This window comes from Nyctibius grandis, chromosome 2, assembly GCF_013368605.1.
Source record: "Nyctibius grandis isolate bNycGra1 chromosome 2, bNycGra1.pri, whole genome shotgun sequence".
In the NCBI taxonomy this organism is placed as follows: domain Eukaryota; kingdom Metazoa; phylum Chordata; class Aves; order Nyctibiiformes; family Nyctibiidae; genus Nyctibius; species Nyctibius grandis.
In genome coordinates this window covers 118,276,299-118,299,383 of record NC_090659.1, presented here as the reverse complement: position 1 = coordinate 118,299,383, position 23,085 = coordinate 118,276,299, and the positions used below count along the sequence as shown (strand labels likewise).

Genomic DNA, 23,085 nt, shown 5'->3' with positions numbered 1-23,085 from the left:
TGTTGGTGCCACTCAAATGGGAAAACACAGTCATCACCATAAGTCTTACTTGACCAGTAGGCAAAGACAGTTTTGAATAGTTGCTATCAATGAACAGCTCATAATAAATTTTAGCTGTCCAAAATTATGGAAAAAGTTCAGTATATTTTTGAGAAAATGGCAATCTGTTCATGGACAATCTGAGTGGACTGGGTATGTTGGATAAAGTATACATTGTGAATCATAGTTGTTCAGCTCCTGTAATAGTCTGGAAGTCTCTTAGGATTTAAAGCAAGCTGAACAACTGACAACCTTGGAGGAATTCAAGTGTGGTTTTATAATATCTGGTTCAATAGACTGAACTGGATCACTCTCACTAGCAATTATGTGTTTCACCAAGCATCTGGAAGCTTCATTGATGTTTATATCTTCCTGCAAGTGAAAGAGAATGAAAGGCTGATTAGTCAATATTAATTACACCATGCTACATATTTCCTGTGCATAATTAAACTTTTCTCTAGGCAACATCAAAAGTTTACTTTCCTTAATAAACAGCTTTCAAAAATCGACTGCATTAAATAATGCTTACTGAAGTTTTTAGGTTAGTTAGGTTTTATGTATATTATGATTCATATCTCCTTTAAATTATACACAGAGCTCACTTTAAATAGCCCCAAACTCTTGGTGATTTGATTGCTTCAATAAACTAAACAAACAAATGCCAGAGGGATGTTAAAGACAGATGCCTGAAGTAAAGCTCCAGAATCCATATTTCACTGTTTGAATAATGGTTACTCTGATTTTCAAATTATTAATTACCTATCAGCAATTACAGCCATCAATAGCACTTATTTTTTAAAGCCTTTTACATAGTTTCAGGAAGATTTCTTTATACAGTGCTCACAAACCTGTGATGAACTAGATTCACTGAATAAATGATACAATCTCAAGTTATTCACGAAACAGTAAAAAAAGTTCTGTATCATTCAGAGTCCTCACTTATATTTTGTTGAGGCTGACTTATCTCCAATGTACTGCTTTGGAAGAGCTATGTCACCATGGGTTTCACTTGTGGGACAGAAATCCTCACTGTAGGAGTTTAGAACGAAAGGCAAAGAACGTCTTTTTCTACACGTGCCTTACTTCAACAGCATGTTTCACCTGCAGCAACCCTTACTCTGTTTGTAGAATAAAATTGTAAAATAAAATAAGGAGTAATACTGAGTAAGGATTTTTTTTTTAATGACAGCCACTGACATGTTCAGAATGAAAAGTCAGGCTTTCTAACATAAAAGACAGTGTTCTACTCGAACTATTGGCACTGATTACTTATTCTATATGACAGGAGATAGAAACCCCACTGTAGCTTCAATCTTCTGGGAAATCATAACACACACTCACATACATACATATAGAAAGGTATGCAAATATATATATATTTATGCATATGCACGTGCTCCTCTTGTTCCATAAAGATTATGTTTTTATTTGCAATCTAAGATTACCCAGGTTTCTGAGCTGAATCTGGAGCCTGTTGGACTGAGACCATAAACACTCATGCACACAACGCCATGAAGTCTACCTGCAGCAAATGCTCAGCATCAATTCTACATCATTAATAAAATAACCTGTAAAATTTAACATGTGAAACATTTTTTTTTTGCATGTGTATGTTCAAAAAAGTCAGATGAGGTGTTTAAGTATGACGTTCAGCTACAAAAGAAATAAACTAAAGTACACGTGTGTGTGTTTGAGTAGAGTAGGTACAATTATATGAAGATCAAAAGCTAAAGTAATGGATTCTGTGAGGTTGATTTTTAATCCCCTTGAAATCAACAGTAAAGCTCCACAATCTCCATTGACCATCCCTTTTCACCACAGTAAAGAGCTGAAATCTGGGGATCTAACTGAAAATGTTAATTAGTGCCAAGATTTCACAGGTTTCTTAAACTACACAAGTGAACTTAAATATTTGATCTTTAACCTGTAAAGAATATCAGTTGGTTGTAAAAAACCCAAATCTTTAGACAAGTTATTTACATGCTAACCCCTAGAAAGTAATACAGAGCTGGGAATCAGCTCTGTACTGAGATGTTAAAATGTTACTGTACCACATGGCTCTCTCAGACCAGACAAGCAAATTCCTCAAGCATGCACCAAAAGTCTTTTTCAGAACACTGTGAAATTTTATTAGAAAAAATAGACAATGAAAAATATCTCTCAGTACTGCTTAGAAAGATGAAGACAAAACACGATTGTTAAATGCCTAAAAACACACATGTAAGAAATCTTTTGCATTGTGTTCTCCTTTATTAATGGACTGATAATCATTTCATTTACTCATGTGCTGCTTCTCTCTTGGGATGGCAGCATGCATTTTTTCAATAATGTCTTAGGAACTATCTGAGATTATGCTCAAATTGATTAATGTTCAGATGTATTAACAGAAACCCTCTTTGTCAGAGGCTTAAGATCAGAATTTTGTGAGAGTGGGAAAGGGGGAAGGAACCCAAGCCCACAAAAGCATAAAATGGGTATAGGTAGACATCCCTTATCCCCACTGGTGATGGATGGAAGTCCATGTGACAGACCCGAGCCTAAAAATTCAGAAGGAAAAAAACAATGCTGTTTTACTTCAGCCAGAAGTCAAACCAAAGTAAAATTGGATTATTAAACCTCTTTTTAAATCTCTGTAGCTTTTTTTTGGGGGAAAGAAAGACAAATTTGAATATGTAAGTATTGTTTTGACATAAAAAGTCAAAATATTTAGTTTTGGGAATATGAAAATTAAAAGCATCTCTTTTTTCTGCATTGCTCATTCTCTTTTTAATGAAATTCTTTACCAAATTTGACCCATATTCCTTATTACTTTGTTAATTGCATTTTAGATTGAGATTTCTGGTTCCCTGGTAGGTGTCTGCCCAGATCTACTGAATATCTGTGAAGTGGGATTAGACACAGATAGACATCATCCCCAGCTCTGTCCATTCCACCTGAAAAGGCTTCTGCTTTCAGTCCATGCCCGCCTTTATCTCTGCCAGGGCACCATCCCTTCAGATGCATCTGCTGAATTTTATGTGACTGAGCTCTTTCTTCTTCAAGCAAAATATGCTGGTTTGTGAGGATTCACTATTTAAAGCATTTGCACCCATGAGATGAAAATTCTGCCTTTTGTTTGGTATGAGAGGAAAGGAATAAAACGTTCTGTCCATAGTGTGTGTTGGATCAGAGAGGCATTGTGTCATCCTGAACTTTTATATGAACTGTCTAAGCTGTGTGGATGAAAATTTCTGCCAGGTACAAGGGGAGCAAGAGAGGAAGGGTGACCCCAGCAGACAGCACAGTTGGTTTTGAGCTTCTGTCTAGCCCAGCCTTCTCCCATGGTTCAGATGACAACTGGTACATGGTACAGATGAGAAGTGACACGTTAAGTCACTCGCTGCAAGGAGCCTGTGCTCATGCCAACAAAGCAACTCCTGCTATCCCAGCTCTAAGCCTTGACCGCTTCCTTTCTGGTGCCATTACTGCCTTTTGTTACAACCATGATCCTATGGTGTCTACTCCATGTCCTAGGTCTGTGGATCAGACATTGCTGTATTCTTGTCTGTCTAATGAAATATTGATTTCTGCACCTCTCTCCCCACAGTGTGTTTTGCAAAAAAAAAAAAAAAAATCAATATTCTGCTAGGCAGTGAAGCAGCTGCAGACAGTAGAAGGTGATCTGCTATCCAAACACAGACACCCAGACACCTGGTAATTTTAGAGAGCAGAAGGTGTTGAAAGGCAATCTAGGGAAGGGCAGAGAAAAAGGAGCAGGTGAAAATCCACCCAACAAACACAAAGAAATCAACAATCAAGGTGTAAGATTGGACAGAAAGGAATAATCAGAGACACCCTACTAATTGTACTGAAACATGGAAACAGCCCCAATTATGCCTAAAAATAAAATTAATTATGTTTCAAAAAAGAAAGAAAATATAAGTAAGACAACAGAGTGAAACAATGTTTTCCAGTGGGTCTCTATGTTGGAACGCCTTAATTTTCATCTCCCTTATGGCTTTTGTTCTACACATAACACCACAGGAACTGTGATGATTGCTGCAGTTCAGAATTTTTTCTTTTGCCTTGCCTCACCTCTCCTCCCCTCACCTCTCCTCGCCATTTCTCTCTTCTCTTCTCTTCTCTTCTCTTCTCTTCTCTTCTCTTCTCTTCTCTTCTCTTCTCTTCTCTTCTCTTCTCTTCTCTTCTCTTCTCTTCTCTTCTCTTCTCTTCTCTTCTCCCCTCTCCTCCCCTCCCCTCCCCTCCCCTCCCCTCCCCTCCTCTCTTCTTTCTCTTCCCTCCTCGCCTCACCTCGCCTCTCTTTCTCTTTTTGTTTTTACTAACTTGCTTTCTTGTTCTGAGCAAATTCTTTATGACATACTGAGAGGCCTACTCTGCCTTCTCGGTGGAGCCACTTCTGAACATTATGATGTTTAGGGGTTATCTAGCTCTTGACATGGTACTAGATGCACCTGTAGTGCTGTAGCTTGTTTTCCAGCCTCCTCTGATGTCACTTTTACCTTCACAGTTCTCCAAACCCTGTGGAAGGTCTGTCTACCATTAAGGCTGCTACTGCTCAGCACTGCATCTTTGATATGTTTATCTTCATAGCATCTTTCTGAGGTAAGGAAGTGCTGCTACGGCCATTTAACAAATGGAGAAAAAGCAGAGCCCCAAACAGAGGAAACTGCATGAAACCTGGTCCAGCACATGGTGGCTAGTTGGAAAGTGGGAGATGGCATAGTTTGAAGTCTTCTCATGACGAGGTAGGAATGCAACACCTTTCTTTCACAAAGCTTGTGGGAGAGTGTTCACTGCAAGACCAAAAACGAAGGATCTTACCCATATTATGGTGCCTTTGTTGCTATCAGTCATATCATAGAATCATATCATATTCATATCATATCCTCTATGATTATAAGAGTCCTCTCTTCCTGATTTTGCTTTGCTTCTCACGTTGACATCCTGACTTAGCATGCTAGCTTTTAGGAAACCCTTTCTTGGGCAACTCTCCTTGCCCTGTCCCCTGAGGTGCCTAACCCATTTCTGTGACTTTTGTGCCTTAGTAAGCCCCAGCACCTGAAAGATGCTATCACAGTGATTCAAGAACTAAACTGGGAATCCAGCCCTAAGTGACTTACCCTCCATCAGCCTGCCAGTGTCTGCCAGAGCAAGGACCTGAACCCAGCTCCTGTGATGATGTCTGACTACTTGAGTCGGTCTTTCTCTTAACCCCATTAAGAAGGAACACAAACCTGAAAATCAGCACATGGCACTCTCTATTCTGTTATCAAACAAAGAAGCAAAGAAAATAACTCTGAGAAACCTTTGAAAGCCAGAAAGGAACACTGGAAGAGACAAATGAAATTACAGTTTGCTTTGTGGAGTGATGTCCTATGTCCTTCAAATGTATCTTTTCAAAGGGCAGTTTTCTGGAAGGGATAGCAACTTGGGGCAGGAAAGGAGAGTTGAATGATTTAAAACCTTTGAACCTATTGCTATGGGAAATAATGATGTAGTCTTGTAATGCAACAATCAACTGAAGGGAAAATAAATACTTTATTGAATGTATCTCAAAGCAGTACACAAGCTCAGCAAGCTGCTTTGCATTCTGGATTTCTTTATCTGTGATCTCTAACGCAGATGCAGAACACTAACATTTAGAGCATTCCATTTTAATATACGAAATAAATGCCCTCAGAGTAGACTGGCTCTCAGTTCTTTACAGAATAAAAAAGGCCTTTACTAGTTTTATGTGCCTGTCTCACTTCCAAATGAAACTTTTTTCCTTTGCCAAGAAGGTCTCTTAGATTTGTCTGTCTGATTGTTTTCTGGTATAAAACTGCTCCCTTTCTACATTTGGGTAGTTTCTTTCTCTGGCTGAATCTGATGCTTCTGAGTCTTACCTTGAAAGTCAGGGTGAAGAGCAATGTGTATGCAGGCATAGCTACTTAACATGGGCACTTGGGGAGGTCTAAACCAGCACTGCTTAGAGACATGGCCTTAGACTCTACTACTGGAATTGAAGGAAAATGGCTTCCATTAAGTAAACATTTACAAATTCTGAAATATTCAGGTATTAGATGGGAACCCAGTGAGAATCACATAGTTTCCACACTTTATTTCTATAATGCATTAAAATCCAAGAACAGAGATATGACTTTCAAGATGTTTTAGCCTGCACTCCCCTGGAGCAAGCAATCTGAGGGAATGGCTCCACACTGCTCCCTTAGCAGAGCTCCCTTGGAAACTGTGAGCAGCAGAGCCTTATTAAGATGTTGGGCCATACTGTTGTGGTTGTGTTTCTAGGAAAACACAACCATACAAGTTAAAAGCCATCCGGATGCATGAACATGAAATTTATGGATGTGAACTGCTGTGACTGCAACCCTGAGAACAAGATAATTTCTGTAATTGAATTCTTAGAGCTAGTTGGATATTCTGCAACAAAATTGTTGAACTAAATGACCTCCAGAGGTCTGTTCCATCCTCAAAAATTATATGATTCTGTGAATTCCCAGCTTTTAGCTAGCACTAAATAACATATTTCATAAAAGTAATCCAGAGAGCTACAGGACAGCTCTAATACCTGTAAGATGATCTGAAGCAACTCCTCTTCTTTCAGTTACAGAAAAAAACTCCCAGAGCATTCTGCACAGAGTGACTGTGTATCTGAACTGAAGGCTTCTGCCTTAGATGTCAGCTTCATTTCTTGGTTTATGGCAGAAGCTGAAATATTTTCTAAGGCTCTGAGCAGTGAGATTGGTTAGACATTTTTTTGAGTGAATTAAAAAGATAATATAGGGAGCTACAGATCCCTAATTGGGTCTGGCAGTCTCAAATGGATTGCTTTGGTTTCAGTTACCAGATCAGCAGATTAGCTGTAGTGTGTCAGCCTAATTCAAATACATGTCCAAACCTCGTTTGTCTTTATGGAGATCAAAACCACATATCCTGTTCCTCTGCAAGTCTACCGTGTAGCTTTTTTTCAACTTTCCTAATAGTCGTCCAGTCAGAAGAACTGAAGAATTAGTGGTTTAAACAAGGGCTAGTAGAACTTTGTTCGTTCACAGAGCGCACTGATAAGATAAGCAGAATTGTTGTCCTTGCTTTATGGAAGAAGAGGCTGGATCAGAGGAGAGATCTTTCTGAAGATCACCCAGCAGATCAGTGGCAAAGAGGACTTCTGACTCCTAGTCCAGCATTTGGGTACTATGGCACACTGTGGGCTGCCTGTCAGAAAAAAGCTGGAGAAAGGACACTTTATAATCCATGTTTCCAAGAGAAGGGAAGATTCTATAACTTTTTCCTCATCCAAATAGGATGTGTTCAAATAGCCCAGAGACACAGTGCTCATTCAGTCTCCAGGCCATGATGCTGAGTGACAACGAGATGTGTCCTTCGCCTGGTCTGGTAAGGATCCGAAAAGCATGGCTACCAGCTCTTCTGGGCAGTTTGGACAAAAAATGAATGTCTTTTCACCTAATTCTGTATTGCTGACAGCAGAATTATAGCACGGAAAAGAGGAACTCAGGCATAATCACAGCACAGCTACGGTCAGTCATAAGGTATTTCAAGTTATTTCTGAAGTAGGTATTTTCAAGCACATTTAGTTTTTCCTGGCTTGTCTGTTTTGATGCACAAGTTCCGTTTTCATTATAAAGTGATAATAAGCTTGAAATTGCTACTTTTCTAATCCAAGTCAAAAGATCACCTCTTTGAACTAGGAATGGTGGTGAAAACAGTTTAAAGGCTTGGAAATGTGAGTGGAGCTCTCAGCTACTCTGGCCACATGCTGAATAATTAAATATGTGACAGGAAGGAGAAATTTCCTTCCTTTAGAAAAATGCATCTTTCACAACAGTTGTGGTCATAAAATTTATTAAAGAATTTACTCTTAAGGGTTATTTCACAACTATCTGTGGATAGGCCTTTCAGACTGCAGTCAATATGAGCAAACTAAATATGCATATGTAAAAGAGACCAGGATCTCCACCAGATATATAGTGATATGTATAATTTATGACTATACTGCATTGTGCTGTTGCCCAACAAAGCTCTTCTTATATGGCAAGATATCAGAACAAATTATTCGATCTTTGTAGGGAGCAGAAGATTGGAACAGGCTGAGTATTTCCTCTAGATTAATGTAAGAATCAAAACTAATACATGAGAATGCATTAGGTGGCTCAAATGTTTTATATTGATGTTGTTAACTTAAGAAAAATAGCATCAGGGAATAATACAGTGATGTTTTTTGGTGTAATCTGCCAGTGCCACAGACAAAAATTTCAAGCCGTTGACAGTTTGAAATAAGGTAGGTACATATACAGCATGTTACTTTCTGTAAGGCAACCAGAACTAAAAGATGTATTTTTATAAGTAATCAATCACCTTTGTTTTTCCAAAATGCATAAATCATATTCAGTTTGCTCTGAAGGCTGCTATAACACTTCCAAGCACATCTCCAGAAAAGCTCTGGAGACCTAATTATTCCAGGGTACCACAAAAAAGAGTTATTATTTATTTGAACTGCTAAAACTGCTAGCTGCAATATGATGACTTCTCTGTCGGTGTTATTCTGCTTCAGAAAAGAGTTTCTATTCTCTATAGCAAACATAACTAGGTTTTTATTTTCCCCAACCCGAGTTCAATTATTTAATATGCCTTAGGCTGAAAGAATACCAGATACATGTAACATCCAATATTTTAAAACAGTAGTAATAACTTTTGTTTAGAAAAAAATGTGTAGGTTTTAGTTCAGAACTTAGACCACGTGGGGAAATTATTCTGATCTAACTTATCCTAAATGTTGTGATTCTACTATCTTCAGTGGAATTACTCTTCTTTGCATCATTTTAAAGTCAGGAGTCTCCAGTTCTGAGTGGAAATCAGGTGTGGGGATTGCAGGATAGCAGATCCTACCCTTAAGTCTATAGCAACAGAAAACAGTCTGATAACAGTCATGTGTCCTCAACTCCCACTGCTCCCTTCACAGTGGCTTTCGAAGATAAGTCTTGTCATAGCTGGATTTCTTTCTGTTCCTACATGACTGCACTGGTAACCTGAGGACTGCTTGGGTTTCTGAGTTAAATAGAGTAAGAAGAATCTAGGTATTTTCTTTGTTTAAAATAACTCAAAATCTTAATTCTATGTGGCTTAGAGAAACCTGGAAAACTTTTCCTCTGTTGTTACTTTTTTAAACTTTACATGTCCTTTATACTTCCATCGTTCTGCCCAAGACTGGCTCCATCATCACAGTAAAACCTCTCTGTGACCTTTGAAATTGTTTGTACATTCATTCTCTGCCATGACCTGCAATGGCCCTTGGCACAATAAATGTGGTTGTTCTTTTTAAGAGGTGGACAGGTGCTTGCTGGGGACTGATCTATGGAATTCATGGTATGGATTTCTTTCTCATAGGCCAAAGAGTAGTGACCAGCTGCATGGCTTTGCTAATCCAAACTGAGAATAACAAAACTATGGCCCTGCATCCTTTAAACAATGGTCCATCCTGTTCCCTCTCATTCTCTTTGAAAGTCTTTAGATGCAGACATTTTAAAACAATCTTAGTCATTTCTCTCCACATGATTTTTGTGGCGGTTTTGCCCTCAGGCCTGTGTTTTCAGTGAATTAGTTCTTGTCTCCAGGAAATGTAGGCTCACGTACATGTCAGAAAAGAAGAAAAAGTAATTCTGAAGAAAACAGCCATGTACAGTGTTACACGTGACTGGTGAACTGGATTCCAGCTACTCACAATCAGATATTTCATGCTATTTGTGGCCTGAAAGACAGCTAGACACCTAACAGAATATTGGAAAGGGCCAGAATATGTAATCCTTATACAAATAATAATAGTTTGTCCTGCAATAATCCCCTAACTCTCCACGTCTTCTACTGACAGCTGCCATTCAAAATGAGTCACACTCTGTGTTTTCTCTTTTTTTTTTTTTATTTTTTCTGGAATAGTTAGCTTCTTGTTATAATTATCACAAAGAAGCTGATGTAAGAGATCTTGGCCTCTTTCTTAAACCAGAACTAGACACTGTCCATAGTAAAAGTTAGGTTATCCTAGAGAGGAACACTGGATTCTGGTGGCCTCACCCAGCAGAAATCAGCAGAGAACCACAGAACTGAATTCAAACCAGGTCCTGTACGTGCAGGAGTGGGAAGTACCTTGTTTGTACAGCAAAATAATTTACACACTGACCTAGACCAAAATGTCTCCCTAAAAATGGCATTTTGAAGAAACAGTGACTATTTTTGAGACCCACTCAGCAGAAAAGCAAAGTCACTGACCACAAAGACATAGAATCATTTTGTTTGGAAAAGACCTTTAAGATCACCTAGTCCAACTGCTAACCTAACACTGCCAACACCACCACTAAAACATGTCCCTAAGCACCACATCTAAACATCTTTTAAATACCTCCAGGGATGGTGACTCAACCACTTCCCTGGGCAGCCTGTTGCAATGCTTGATAACCCTTTCAGTGAGGAAATTTTTCCTGATATCCAATCTAAACCTCCCCTGGCACAACTTGAGGCTGTTTCTTGGGAGAAGAAAGGTCATCTAGTCCAAAACCCCTGCAATGGGCAGGGACAGCTTCAACTAGATCAGGTTGCTCAGAGCCCCGTCCAGCCTGACCTTGAATGTTTCCAGAGATGGGGCATCTACCACCTCCCTGGGAAACCTGTTCCAGTGTTTCACCACCCTCACTGTAAAAAATTTCTTCCTTATATCTAGTCTAAATCTACCCTCTTTTAGTTTAAAACCATTACCTCTTGTCCTATTGCAATAGGCCATACTAAAAAGTTTGTTCCCATCTTTCTTATAAGCCCTCTTTAAGTACTGAAAGGCTGCAGTCTCAGCCCAGAGTTCACGCAATGCTTGAGGCAGTCTAGGACATGATGCTAGTCACCTGCTGTTACATCTGCTGATTACAAGTGAGACTTCTTTTAAATACTAATGCTATTTCAGTCTACTAACAACCCAGTTCAAACCAGAGCCAAACTCTTTACGTTTAAAACTTCCAAACATTCCCCAGAGCCATTAATGATGACACCAACTTTCATAATCACAGAACACACTAAACACCATATCCACTGAATTGGTGTGTTCAAATCAATATTTCATATGCCAGCTCTCCAGATCTTGCATGTACTGAGATTATCTGAGAAATCTCAAATTGATATGCAAGACCACTGTACCTTGGGCCTTTATACTCTGGAAGTCCCAGTGCCCTTTCTTATCTCCATTTTCTTATAGGCACCCAGGAAATCTGTACCAAGGCAAGGAATTGAAGCTCAGAGCAGCTGATTCGGCACTTTGACCAATGACCTTTCCTTCCTCCCCAGATATGTGATTTTTTTGAAAAGGCTTTTGAGACTGACTTTTTTCCTGGAATCTAACACAATAAAGTTACTGTCTCAAATCAGCATTTCCCAGGCAAAGTGGTTATATAAATATTTAGAGATAACATTCATTGTTAAGAATTACGAAAAACATCCTCATATCATTCATTAGAGGTAGCTTTTGTGCTTGGCCGAAGGTCATCTTCCTCCCCAGGCTATTACGCAGTAAGTTGTTGACCAGTTACATACTTTACTGCTGGCCTAACATATTAGAGCAGCTGCATTTCAGAACGTTGCATAGAATTTACTTTGCAATAAAAGGCCTAAAAGAATTAGAAATGTATTAATTTACAAATTAACCTTTAATTAATTCCACCAAGAGAGGAGCTTTGCAAGGTACACATTTTGACCGAGTGAACTATTTTAGGAACCAATTTCTGTGTACTTGAAGAAACATTTAAAAAGAAATGGAAACATTACCTTGGCTGATGTTTCAAACCAGCCCACGAACCCATTCTCTTTGCAGAATTGATCCATCTTGATGCCGTTGTTCATAAGAACATCTATTCCCTGGTCGCATTTGTTTGCTAAAAGGACTGTTGGCACAGGTTTGCCATTTGGAAGAACCAACTTAGAGTCCAAATCCTCTTTCCATTTTGTTACCGCTTCAAATGTTGCAGGTCTTGTAACATCGAAGACAATAAATGCTCCCATGGCCTCTCTGTAATATACTCTGGTCATGTTTCCAAATCTTTCCTGACCTGTGATGAAGAAAGTAGGAGGGGAAAAAAAACCACCACTTCGTAAAAATCACTGCTTCCAATCTAGGTCAATAGTTCATATAGCAGGTTTTCTCAGAGAACATTACTGAAGGTAGGACTTCATTTTGCAAGTCTCTGGAAAGCTCTCTTTTCCTAAATAATGATAAGTACTGTGCTAGTCTCATTTATATGAAAATCAAGAGAGATAGCTTGAAAAAGCAGTTTGAAAGCAAACATCCAAGAAAATTTAATAGCTTTATGACAAGCTTGGACTTCAATGTACAGTCTTATTAAGCTGCCAGATTTCTAGGTCTGTGGACAGTACCAAGGGTCTTGGTGCACATTATAGGACTTTAAACAGGAGTCACAAAAAATCCTGGTACCAGATTGGAAGCTCCTTGATACTACGGTATTTTGTGGGAAACATCTAACACAATCGATCTGCTCATGCATGAAGAGGATCCTGCATATTCTCGTGCAAGTGATAATAATCAACAGTAAAATAATTAAGCTCTGGTGCCATACCAGGCATTAGAGTCATTATGAATTTATTTTTACTGGCAAACTCAAACACAGAGGGGAGAAAGGTGAATTTAAAGCCTTACAAACATGGAAAATGTTCTAAGAAATAGCACAGCAGCAGCAATATGAAGAGCTGTATTGCTCCAGTGAAAAGATCTGGGAGGAGACCTTTCACACGAGATATGTTCAGAAGCTTTATTTCCTGAATTCAAAGTGTTTTCTGGGAAGTTATTTACAGTATTTTTGTGAGCTAACAATATATTATTATATTGAAACATGGACATTTGTAAATACCTATGATTTTATGTGATTAACAGTGTAAAAATTAACACACGCTGTCAGGATGTGGTATGTTGAGCAGCTGTGGGTTTGTTAATATATATGCTGTTTTCATGGAAACTTTGAAAAAATGTTTCCAAGAATGGAAATAAATTACAGAGAATTTTTCTTGAAGTGAAAAAGTAGAATTTCCAGTGATGTCTACTGCTGAGCTCTGATCTGAAAAAGAAGAATTATAAATTCCTAAAACATCTCATGACAACAGCAGTCTTTAAGCAAGACAGCTCTTGTATTTAACCATATGCTTCCATAGCTGAGAAAGGGTGCTCTGAAAATAGGCAACATTCAACAGAAACCTGTTTCTAGCCTTATTTTCTCAATGTGCATAATTTTGAGTATGTTAAGAAGACAAGAAGATTCGCAATCTGCCTCTGACCCAAGGAAGGTTACCTGTGGAGGTTTTATCTGATGGAAATTGTGCTGTCAAATGTAAGGTTGGGTTGAGAACTGAAGAGTGCAGATTACTGGGCTTCTGGACCACGCAGTTTCATTTAATGGAAATAGCACTGAATGCACTTACGGGGTCAACACCATCTCTTTGTGATGTTTATCTTTGGTTTTATGTACTAGCTGTTGCAGAAAGGAGAAAGTCATTCACATGATACAGAAATCAGAAGTGGATGTCTGTGTTCTCCAAATTCATGTTAGATTTTTTTTTTTACCTTAAACAAACACTGCGTCCCATTGATAAAGCAAGATAGAAATATATAATTTCTGGGAAATATGAGATCATATTGAAAATTTCTTATGTCTATGCTTTATTAAAATGTCTTATGATTCCTATCAGTGGGCTAATCAGATGAATGGCTAAGTCATGTGCTAGTCAATAATCTCCTTGTTGAGCAATTTTTTTTTCATCTGCAAGGTGCCTTCAAAGAAAAGTCAAGGCCTGATTAGAAACTTAGCAGTGAGGCAAGCAGCAACATATACAATTAGTTTTTGATGCATCTTGTATTTCAGTGATACTTTATACTTACGCAAAGCTCTTGAGATGCTTGCACTGTAGACAAGATGTAGATGATATAAGAACAGCTAAACTTGGGCCTTACACACATTTATTGGGACACAGATGTCTCAGGTGGGACATGTTGTCATAGAACATGAACTAAATTATTAATTTGCAGCATAAAACCATTCATCACAAACAATTAAAGTTATTAGAGGAATAAAAGGCTCTTATGATGTGATCTGGCTAGTAGTGGCCCACAAAGTTCTGAGAAATGGTATGACACTGATTCCTCCTCCCGCTTCCAGCTGCTTTTGCAGATACGTAGGTTTTTCACTGCACAGAAAAGCCACTGTGTTTGTAAAAGCAGCTTTATGCAGGAGAACAGAGCTCACCAATTTCCATTATCAATCACTTCAAAGAAAGAGAAAGAATGGAGCTGCTGACTGAATAAAGTGCCTAAACCCTTTTTGAAGTGGTCTTTTCACCCATTAGTTGCAATTAATATATGAACATACTTGGCATAAAGACATTATGCAACTTTGAATGGAAAAAAAGGTGGTTTGTAAAACACAGACTTTTAGTTTTATGTCATGTGCATAATGGCTTTACTTTTATTTAATTTACATTATTAGAAAAGTGATCTCTAGTGTTTGCATTGTGCTTGGAGAGCTAAATATTGTGTCTAAGGATCCAGGAGGACTCTTTTTTTTCCAAGATTCTCCCTTCTGTGTACAAATAACTATCTTAATAGATGAGGTTCCTACAACTTTTTAATTTAGCAAAATTACTCATGAAAATAGGCACTGTTTGATGTATTAAAGGTGTCAGAATCTGGTCTTAGGTTTTCAGCAACACAGTGGCTTAGGCAGTAACTAGGCTAGAAAATAGATCAACCTTTAGGTATTCAGTGGTATCTTGCAGGCAGCCTTGAATATTAGAATCTGCTTTATTGCAAGGGGGACAGGGGAAGATGGGTTTTGTTTTTCATTGGAAAGGTCAGAAACTTGTGAAATGTTTGTTTGATCTGGTCCATTGTACTTTACTGCATCCCTCACAAGGCCACTGGCATCTGGCATCAAACTCCACGAGCCTGATGGCCTTTGCCCACTGAGACGGTGCTTTAAATTGGGATTCATCAGCCCTAATTTAGGTTCCAAAAAAAATTAACTGGGTGTATCTAAGATTAGGGTCCCTTTGTAGTCAGAGACTGAGAAAAGATATCTAGGGAGCATCTTCTCAGCAAGGATAGACATTTAAGAGTGGTCACATAAGCTTCATGATGAAGGTGTTTAATCCCTACCCTCAACACCCTGGCGAGCCCAGGGTGAGTAGCTTATACACAGACGGTTCATTACAATATGTCTAATCGTTAAACTAGATGAATCCTACTCCACTTTGAAGTGAACTCAGTGAGACCAAGGTGCCAAAGAAACAAGATTTCTGTTAAAGGGAAGGACTCCCAGGCTGCATGGTACCTGCCTGCACATTTATCCTAATCTCAGTGGCACCTCTGCAGCAGGGAAAGGTATCATTTCATGGGCTTAAAGTAATCAATAGCTGAATCTTCATAGTTTATACAAATGAACCCCAAATAAATTTGTCAGCATGACTTGTACAGAAATCTACAATTTCCATTAACCACTATCATCTCTGATAAAGTTATAAAAACTAATGATAAAGTGTTAAAACTCAGGTAATTCCCACTATCTCACCCACAGTATATGAAAAATAGTGCAATATAAAAATTGATTAAAACTGCCTAATGCCCAGTTTTACAGTGGGTTTTACTTCTTGCCACCATCCCTCATACTAAGAGGCAAAAGTTTCTGGGAAACACCATGCTTTATAGAGGGCCTTTAGCCAACAGCGAGAAGCTGGAAATTGTGAAGATTTAAACATTTTTTACCTTTCACTTCAAAATAACTTTTGGAATTTTCACCCTTGAATTTAAGTCATTTTCTTCATGGACTAAAACTTAAGCCAGTCTTGAGGTGGTGTTCACCCCAGAATGCAAAAAAGCAGGCTGTCAGCAGGATCAGGCCCACGGATCCCACCACAAATCTATACTGCAATAAAACCATCACAGCGATGGACATATTTATGTTTGCAGAACAGTAATTTCAAGGTAACTTAGCCTAGAAATCACCATGACTATCTTATTCATACATGTGTACTGCAATGCTTAGCAGCCACTAAAATCCTAAACTGCTGAGGATGTGCTGTGCCTGGCATTAATAAACAGTTCGTTTACTCCCTCTGGAGCATAATAGTCTTAAAAACTGTACAACTGCAGAGACATTTGCCTATATCTGTGCAATGGCTGCTGTTTCCGAAGGTGAAAGTTGCAGGGAAAGGAAATGAAACTGTTCATTCACCACCGGTGGTGTGTGGATGTCTCCAATGCATTTGACCAGCTATTTATGAGATGAGATCCAGCCTTGTAAAAGCAAACCAACATATTTTTGGTAGCAATGAATAATCCAGCCCAGGAATAATCCAGCCCACACGTATGCAGCAGGAGGGATAATGGTGATGCTGACAAGGCTGTGAAAAAGTAGCAGGGGAGGGGGAAAGCTCTGAAGTGCTGCTCTCTGCCCTCCGCTGCACTCACAGAGCTGCTCCGTGCAGTAAATCTGCAGCTAAAACTGGTCTTCAGAGAAATCTCAGGGCTGTGTGGACATAAAACATGGACAGTAGCACTGAGAGCAGCCTTGCAGAGAAGTAAAGAGCAAAAATGCCCAGATCTGCTGTCTATTATACTTGGTTTCTTCAAAAGCGGTCCCAGTCTGCATCTGGAGGACCACCCCCACCACAGAAGCCTTGTTCAAAATATAACTAAGAGTTTCTTTTAAAGCTTTCCTTCTAACAATCTGTCAAAGAATTTAAAGGACACTCGCACAGAGGCAGCAGAAAAGGTAAGGAAACAAAAGAAAAATTGACTGAGGAGCAAGATTTAAAGATGTATCACACAGCAGTAAAGGTGATGGAACACTTCAAGAGGGACAGGAGTACCAGAAGTGAGAATCTGGGACATTCAATGAAATAAAATGGAACTGTTGGGAGGAAATCAAAGACAAGGAGAATTTTACCATGTATATGTCCTCCCAGACAAAATAGTGAAAATTCAGTCACTTGAAACTTCAGGCACTTCACTGGATCAAACATAAATACATAGATTTTAATGCCGGTGTGTTGTTACAGATATCATAACATCATAAACCATGAAGTTTTGTCCAATTATTCCTGTTTAACACCCATACTTCAGGAATAAAATATCTGTTAAAAAAAACCCAAGTCTTAATGTAATATGTGATGCAGAACCTACCTTATCCCTGAACTATTTTTTCTAATGCTTAGTTTTCCTTATTGTTTAGCATTTATCTCTCATCTAAATAAATGCAGTTTCAGCATTTAGCTATTATATCCTATTATAGCTTTGTTTACTGCATTAAAGAATACAGAAAAATATGTTACATAAATAAAAACTACATTTAACTATAAAATTAGATGGCACCAGATGAACTAAATTTGCTTTTTCTTCCTATGTCTGTAAGGGTAAACAAGGGTAAACTGCTTGGTCCTACCACAGCTGGAGGATGTCACTCCTCCCATGAGGTCACCATGTATGTAAATCCTACTAATAATGTAGATAAGCTTGACACTAGTTTTACTCAAAACATTTTTGACAAAATTATTTCTAGCTTGCTAAACAATTTACTACTCACTGATCCACACAGTGAAGTGCCAGGAAGAGTACACATTACAGTTAGTAGTAAGTTCACTGGCTGTATAATAGAGGGGGAGGAGAGGATGTAAGAGGTAAAATGATACTTGAGAGGTATATATACACACATATACACACACACACACGTATAAACATATATATTCATATATTGATACATTTGCAGCATTTGCTTCAATGCAAGATGTCCTAAATGCTGAGTCAACATCCTTCAGCCTGGTTAGAGATTGAAAATCTATTGCTTTACCCCCAAAGATAAACATGACCTAATAACAGAGATTCTGCCAAAAGAAAGAGGATGTTCTGAGGCCAGAGATTTTGTTTTCCTCCCTCTTATCCTCACATATTTCTGTTTTGCAAGTGGTGATATACGACCAGCCACGGACAGGATAAAACACTTCCATTCCCTCCATATTTCCAATCAGTTTTCATAGAATCACAGAATCATAGAATGGTTTGTGTTGGAAGGGACCTTTAAAGGTCATCTAATCCAACCCCTCTGCAGTGAGTAGAATCACAAAATCACAGAATCAATCGGGTTGGAAGAGACCTCTGGGATCATCGAGTCCAACCATTGCCCTGACACCACCCTGTCAACTAGACCATGGCACTAAGTGCCATGTCCAGTCTTTTCTTAAACACATCCAGAGATGGTGACTCCACCACCTCCCTGGGCAGCCCGTTCCAATGTCTAACGACCCCTTCTGAGAAGAAATGCTTCCTAATGTCTAGCAGGGACAACTTCAACTAGATCAGGTTGCTCAGAGCCCCATCCAACCTGACGTTGAATGTTTCCAGGGATGGGGCATCTACCACCTCTTCGGGCAACCTGTGCCAGTGTTTTACTTCGCTTTCATTTTTAAACAACTTTTTTTTCTCACAAGCCAGACGCCTTATTTGTGATAACTTCTATGCCAGCACCACCCTGATCTGAATTCAGTGTGTTGCTTACAGAACTTCTTTTCTATGTGTATCCATCAACAGCTGAAGCTCCTTACACAGAAGTCATTAAAATGAGACAGCAACTCTTTTTATTACTGGCCACTGTCTTGACCTTCACAGAGATGCTTTGAATTGAGCAATTCATATGAAATTTAGTACTATGCTGTAATTCTCTCTGTCATGTGTGATAACTCAGAAAGCACGCTAGTCATTCAGTACTACAACTTGGTGTAATTGCTTCTGCAACATGACTGAAAGCTACATCATATGATCCACCAGCACATGATTAGTAGTGTAATAAATCTCTGAAACAAGGCATGCAAATACATTCTTTAAGTCCCTGATGCATTCAGAATTTACTATTAAATGTGTTTTCTCATGCAGCGAAGTTTTGCTGGATGTGTATGTATTTATTGTTATAATCGGTCACCTGTGAGCAATAAAAGCAGTGCTTTCCTCATTATTCCAACTTTTAATAAAGAAAACTGAGCATATATGTATTTAATATCATAAAACCACAAGACTACACTGATGTGTAAAGAAGCTGAGGTTGTGCATGTTTTGCATAAAGCAGTGTTGTTGCATAAGTTTTAGTAACTTGGTGCCAAATTCAGAGCTCAGACATCAGGCAGCTGAGCATAGAAGAAAGGCACTCCCTCCGCCGATAAGAATGTCAAGAATTTTCTCATTTCACTAGTTTTACTCTGTGCCCTTCCAGACGAAATCACTGAACCCACAGCTCAGGCCACAGGCTGGCACAGTTGCCTAACAGCTGATATAATTTTCACCTCTATTCCCTACTTCACAAATGTAACTTTTTAATTTAATTGAGTTTTTAAAATGTCCTCCTTTTTGCTGTAAGCTATTGTATTAGAGCTGTACTTGGATTCCTACGCACACTAAATGAAAAATGATTACTTACAGCATGCGAAATATGCCATCAAGATAAACTTTTATTTTGTGGACTGAATAAAAATGATTAATTTCTAGTAATGAGGGTGCCAAAAATAAACAATTGTGGTTTTAATTGGAAGCCAAATATAAAAAACCCAAGCACTGACAGCAACAATGTCAAATTCTGGGGTTTTTAATTATGTAAGCATGCAAGGACAGATGGACTCCTTTATTCTTTTTATCCCCACACAGAGTAAATTATCTTTTTCTTCTTGATGTTGAAATAAGGACAAGTAAACATGAGTAAATACATTTTTAACAACCAGGATTATTGCCAAAGAGAAACACTTCTCTCTTTAAAGCATGTCAGAAGTTGTTTACATTTCATTGCATTCATCTACATTACATTACATTGGGCCAAAGGAGGAAGGTAGGAAAGGAAGGAGGAAGGTAGGACAGGAAGAAGGAAGGTATTTTGATAAAGTAACTCAGTGATGCCTTTTCCTTATTTTTTGAACTACAAAAAAAAAACATTTTAACCATCTTATTGAATCCCCCACCTCTTCCACCAAATTAAATAGATGTCACAGGAAATTCTTGTTACTCTCCCTCCCCCCACAGAGATCTATTAGTCTAACGAGGGAAGCTGAACAGCGGCAGCTGCAGGGGAAGCAGTGGGGCATTTGGAGAGAGGTGCCCGTGTCCCTGCACGCATCTAAGGGCCTGGGAGGAAAATCAGACAGGGCAGGCAGGTTTCACTCTGACACCTCTTGTTTGGGCATCTGCTGGCTGTCGGGAAACACCAAAATGTCAATCTGCCCTTCAAGTTTTCTCTCCTCAATCTCCTGTCCCTCACCGCACAGGCACTGGTAGTTTCCAACTTAAAGATTAGTACAAATTAATGTTGGTCTATATTTTGTATTGTCTCTGGATGAGTTATGGAGCAAAGGGTTCTGCTCTGTACTCACCCGCAATATCCCAGAGCTGCAGCCGTACCACAGTCTCAGCATCCCAGCTCAGCACCTTCAAGGCAAAGTCCACCCCGATGGTGGCCCGGTAGTGGGGGGAGAAGTTCTGGTGGACATAACGTTTAATGATGCTGGTTTTGCCCACTCCCAGGTCCCCGATCACCAGCAGTTTGTAGAGGTGCTCCTTCTGATTGTGCTTCTGCATCTTTCCTGTGGCTGCGGCTGCTCCCTGGGAACTGATTGCATGCTCTGCCCGAGGAATCCTGCCAGCCCGAGGGGGAGAGGGAGTGAGGAACCGGGGAGGGAAGGAGAGAAGATAGGTGGAGGGGTGGAGGCTCCTTCCCTTTGTACGGAAGCAGGATCGCCAGGTCCAGCAGGCAGCTCTGCTGGGAGATGAAGTAAGCAAGGGACTGGAGGAAGAAAGTCTCCCCGAAAGTTTTGTGCGTATGTGTGTAAAGGTCAGCACGAGGTGTGCCTGGGATTAGTCCGGCAACTAAAGACTTTGCAGGGAAATTCATGCAACAGTCCCGTTCCCTGTTTCGCCCCTCGCTGGAAGGACAGTGTTTCTGTTGTGCACTAGTTTTACATGCTTTTTTTTTAATCACTGTCTTCTTGGTGATAATTTATTCCCCTATGCTTGTTTCCAGACATCTTTAACATGCCAGTCACTGCAAAAAAAGCAGAAATCTCCTTTCAGGGGTTTCACGCCTTCATTAAAGTGCAAAAATTAAACCAGTGTGACTTTAACTTTGGATGTGATTTGGTTTTAATCGATGTAAGTCAGTGCGAATGCAGTTATATGACTAGAAGTGGCAGCAATATAAAGCATTTTTACATGTGTCCACACTAGGAGGGCTGCATGAATTTAATTATGAGACATATATTTTTAAATTTCATTAACATGATTACAATTGTCTGTCTGTACCTATAAGCACGCTCACATCTGCTGAATGCAGCACACAGCTTATGATTTGTTTTTTCATACAACTGGACTCTAAAACACAAAAAATCCAGATTTATCCTATGACTCCAATAATCAGAAGGTATGAAAGCATAACAGCATTAGAACATATGAATGCCAGTGTCTCAACAGTCCTCGTGTTTTCCAAAGTAAGTGATATCAAACTCGCAAACTGAACACATTTGAGTAAATCGTTCCACTGACATGTTTGACCCCCTATTTTAAATGAAGAACACAGTGACAGTTCCAACTCGGCAGCTTAGCTGGAAACCCCTCTCCATTGCCCAGAGGTGTTTGATTCTTTTCACAGTTTCGATAGCAAACCCCCAGAATTTTAATGTTGTGTGAAACTCATCCATGAATGTTTTTTTACATTTCTTGATGATCTTGATAAAATGAAAACATATTTTACACTTATTGAAATATTATTTGATGGAGCTCTTATCCAAATGTGCACTGAAATGGCATTAGAAATTTGTCATCTATCCAAAAAGCTGCATTTTAGCAGACAAAGAATTCAGAACACTTATGTTATACAAACTTTTATAATCATTCTTTAAATTCAAACTTTAAAGTTTGTATACATACACACACACACAAAGTGGAAATGGGTAATTTGAGGAGAAAAATGTCTTTTCTTCTTTAAATTTTTAAATTTGTAATATGAGACGTCTTCTCAATAAGACAAATCCTCTTTCCAAAAACAAGCTGTCATTTGTATTCTTCTGTTTGGAAAGAAAATTTTAAAGGGCTTAGCCTTGTTAGCTATGGACATCATAAAAGACTACAATTTGAGAAGCAAATCAGTTCATTCCAATCAGTTGCTATCTTTTCATGATTTAAGCTTATTATCTTTGCTACTGATAGTGTGTGGTCTGTGAATCTTATCCTCAAAGCACTGCCATTTTCAGAGAGGATCCAACATCCAAGCACTTCTAAGCACTCACAATTTGCCCTTAAAGTTGAAGATTCCCATTTTATAGATCAAAAAAAAAAGAACAGGCTGAGAGGGTTTAGCAATTTAGGAAATGAAGAAATTGGTGTTTTGGATGAGGTTGAAATTACGTCTCTGAAATTACATCAAAGAAGGATAAAAGATCCAAAGAAGGATCTTTTATCCTTCTTTGATGATGGCCAATGCTCACAGAACAGTGCATGAGACATCACTGGGAGCAGATATTAGGTATCTGGAGGTCTTAGGCTATTAGTAATATATAGATTGGCCTACACCCAGAAGCATAAGGCTTTACCTCTCTTCCAAAGTTTTTGTTAGCATTAGCTATAATAGCTCTGAGTAATCGTATTACTTGTTTAAGTTTCCAATTCTTCTTTGAACCTGGCTAAATTCTTGGCCCTAGCAATAGCCTGGTACAATGAGCTCCTCATAAGCTTAATCAAGGTCACCCCAGGATGGTGGTAGGGCTGCAAGTGAGGTGTTCAGTGAGGTGTTCAGATGTGGGGTGAGCATGTAGAAGGCTCCGTTGCATTTAGAGGGATGATTGGCTGAGCTAAAGTGAAACATGGACTGAAGTGTCTTGCTGAGTGAAAGCTGTACTCAGCTTTCCCAACTCCATGGTGAATTGGCTTTTATAGACACTGTCTGCTGAATGCTCCTGAGGTGGTATAAGGCCCTC

The 23,085-nt window shown here is 39.0% G+C and overlaps 1 protein-coding gene across 1 annotated transcript; it reads right to left on the bottom strand.

Annotated features, from left to right (window-relative positions):
• Positions 1 to 258: 258 nt before the first annotated feature.
• On the bottom strand, positions 259 to 22,919 carry RAB38 (RAB38, member RAS oncogene family). The gene is given in 4 exon segments (XM_068395181.1): positions 259 to 411; positions 11,854 to 12,134; positions 20,491 to 20,754; positions 22,817 to 22,919. Coding segments are annotated over 4 exon segments (801 nt in total).
• Between the last annotated feature and the right edge of the window lie 166 nt (positions 22,920 to 23,085).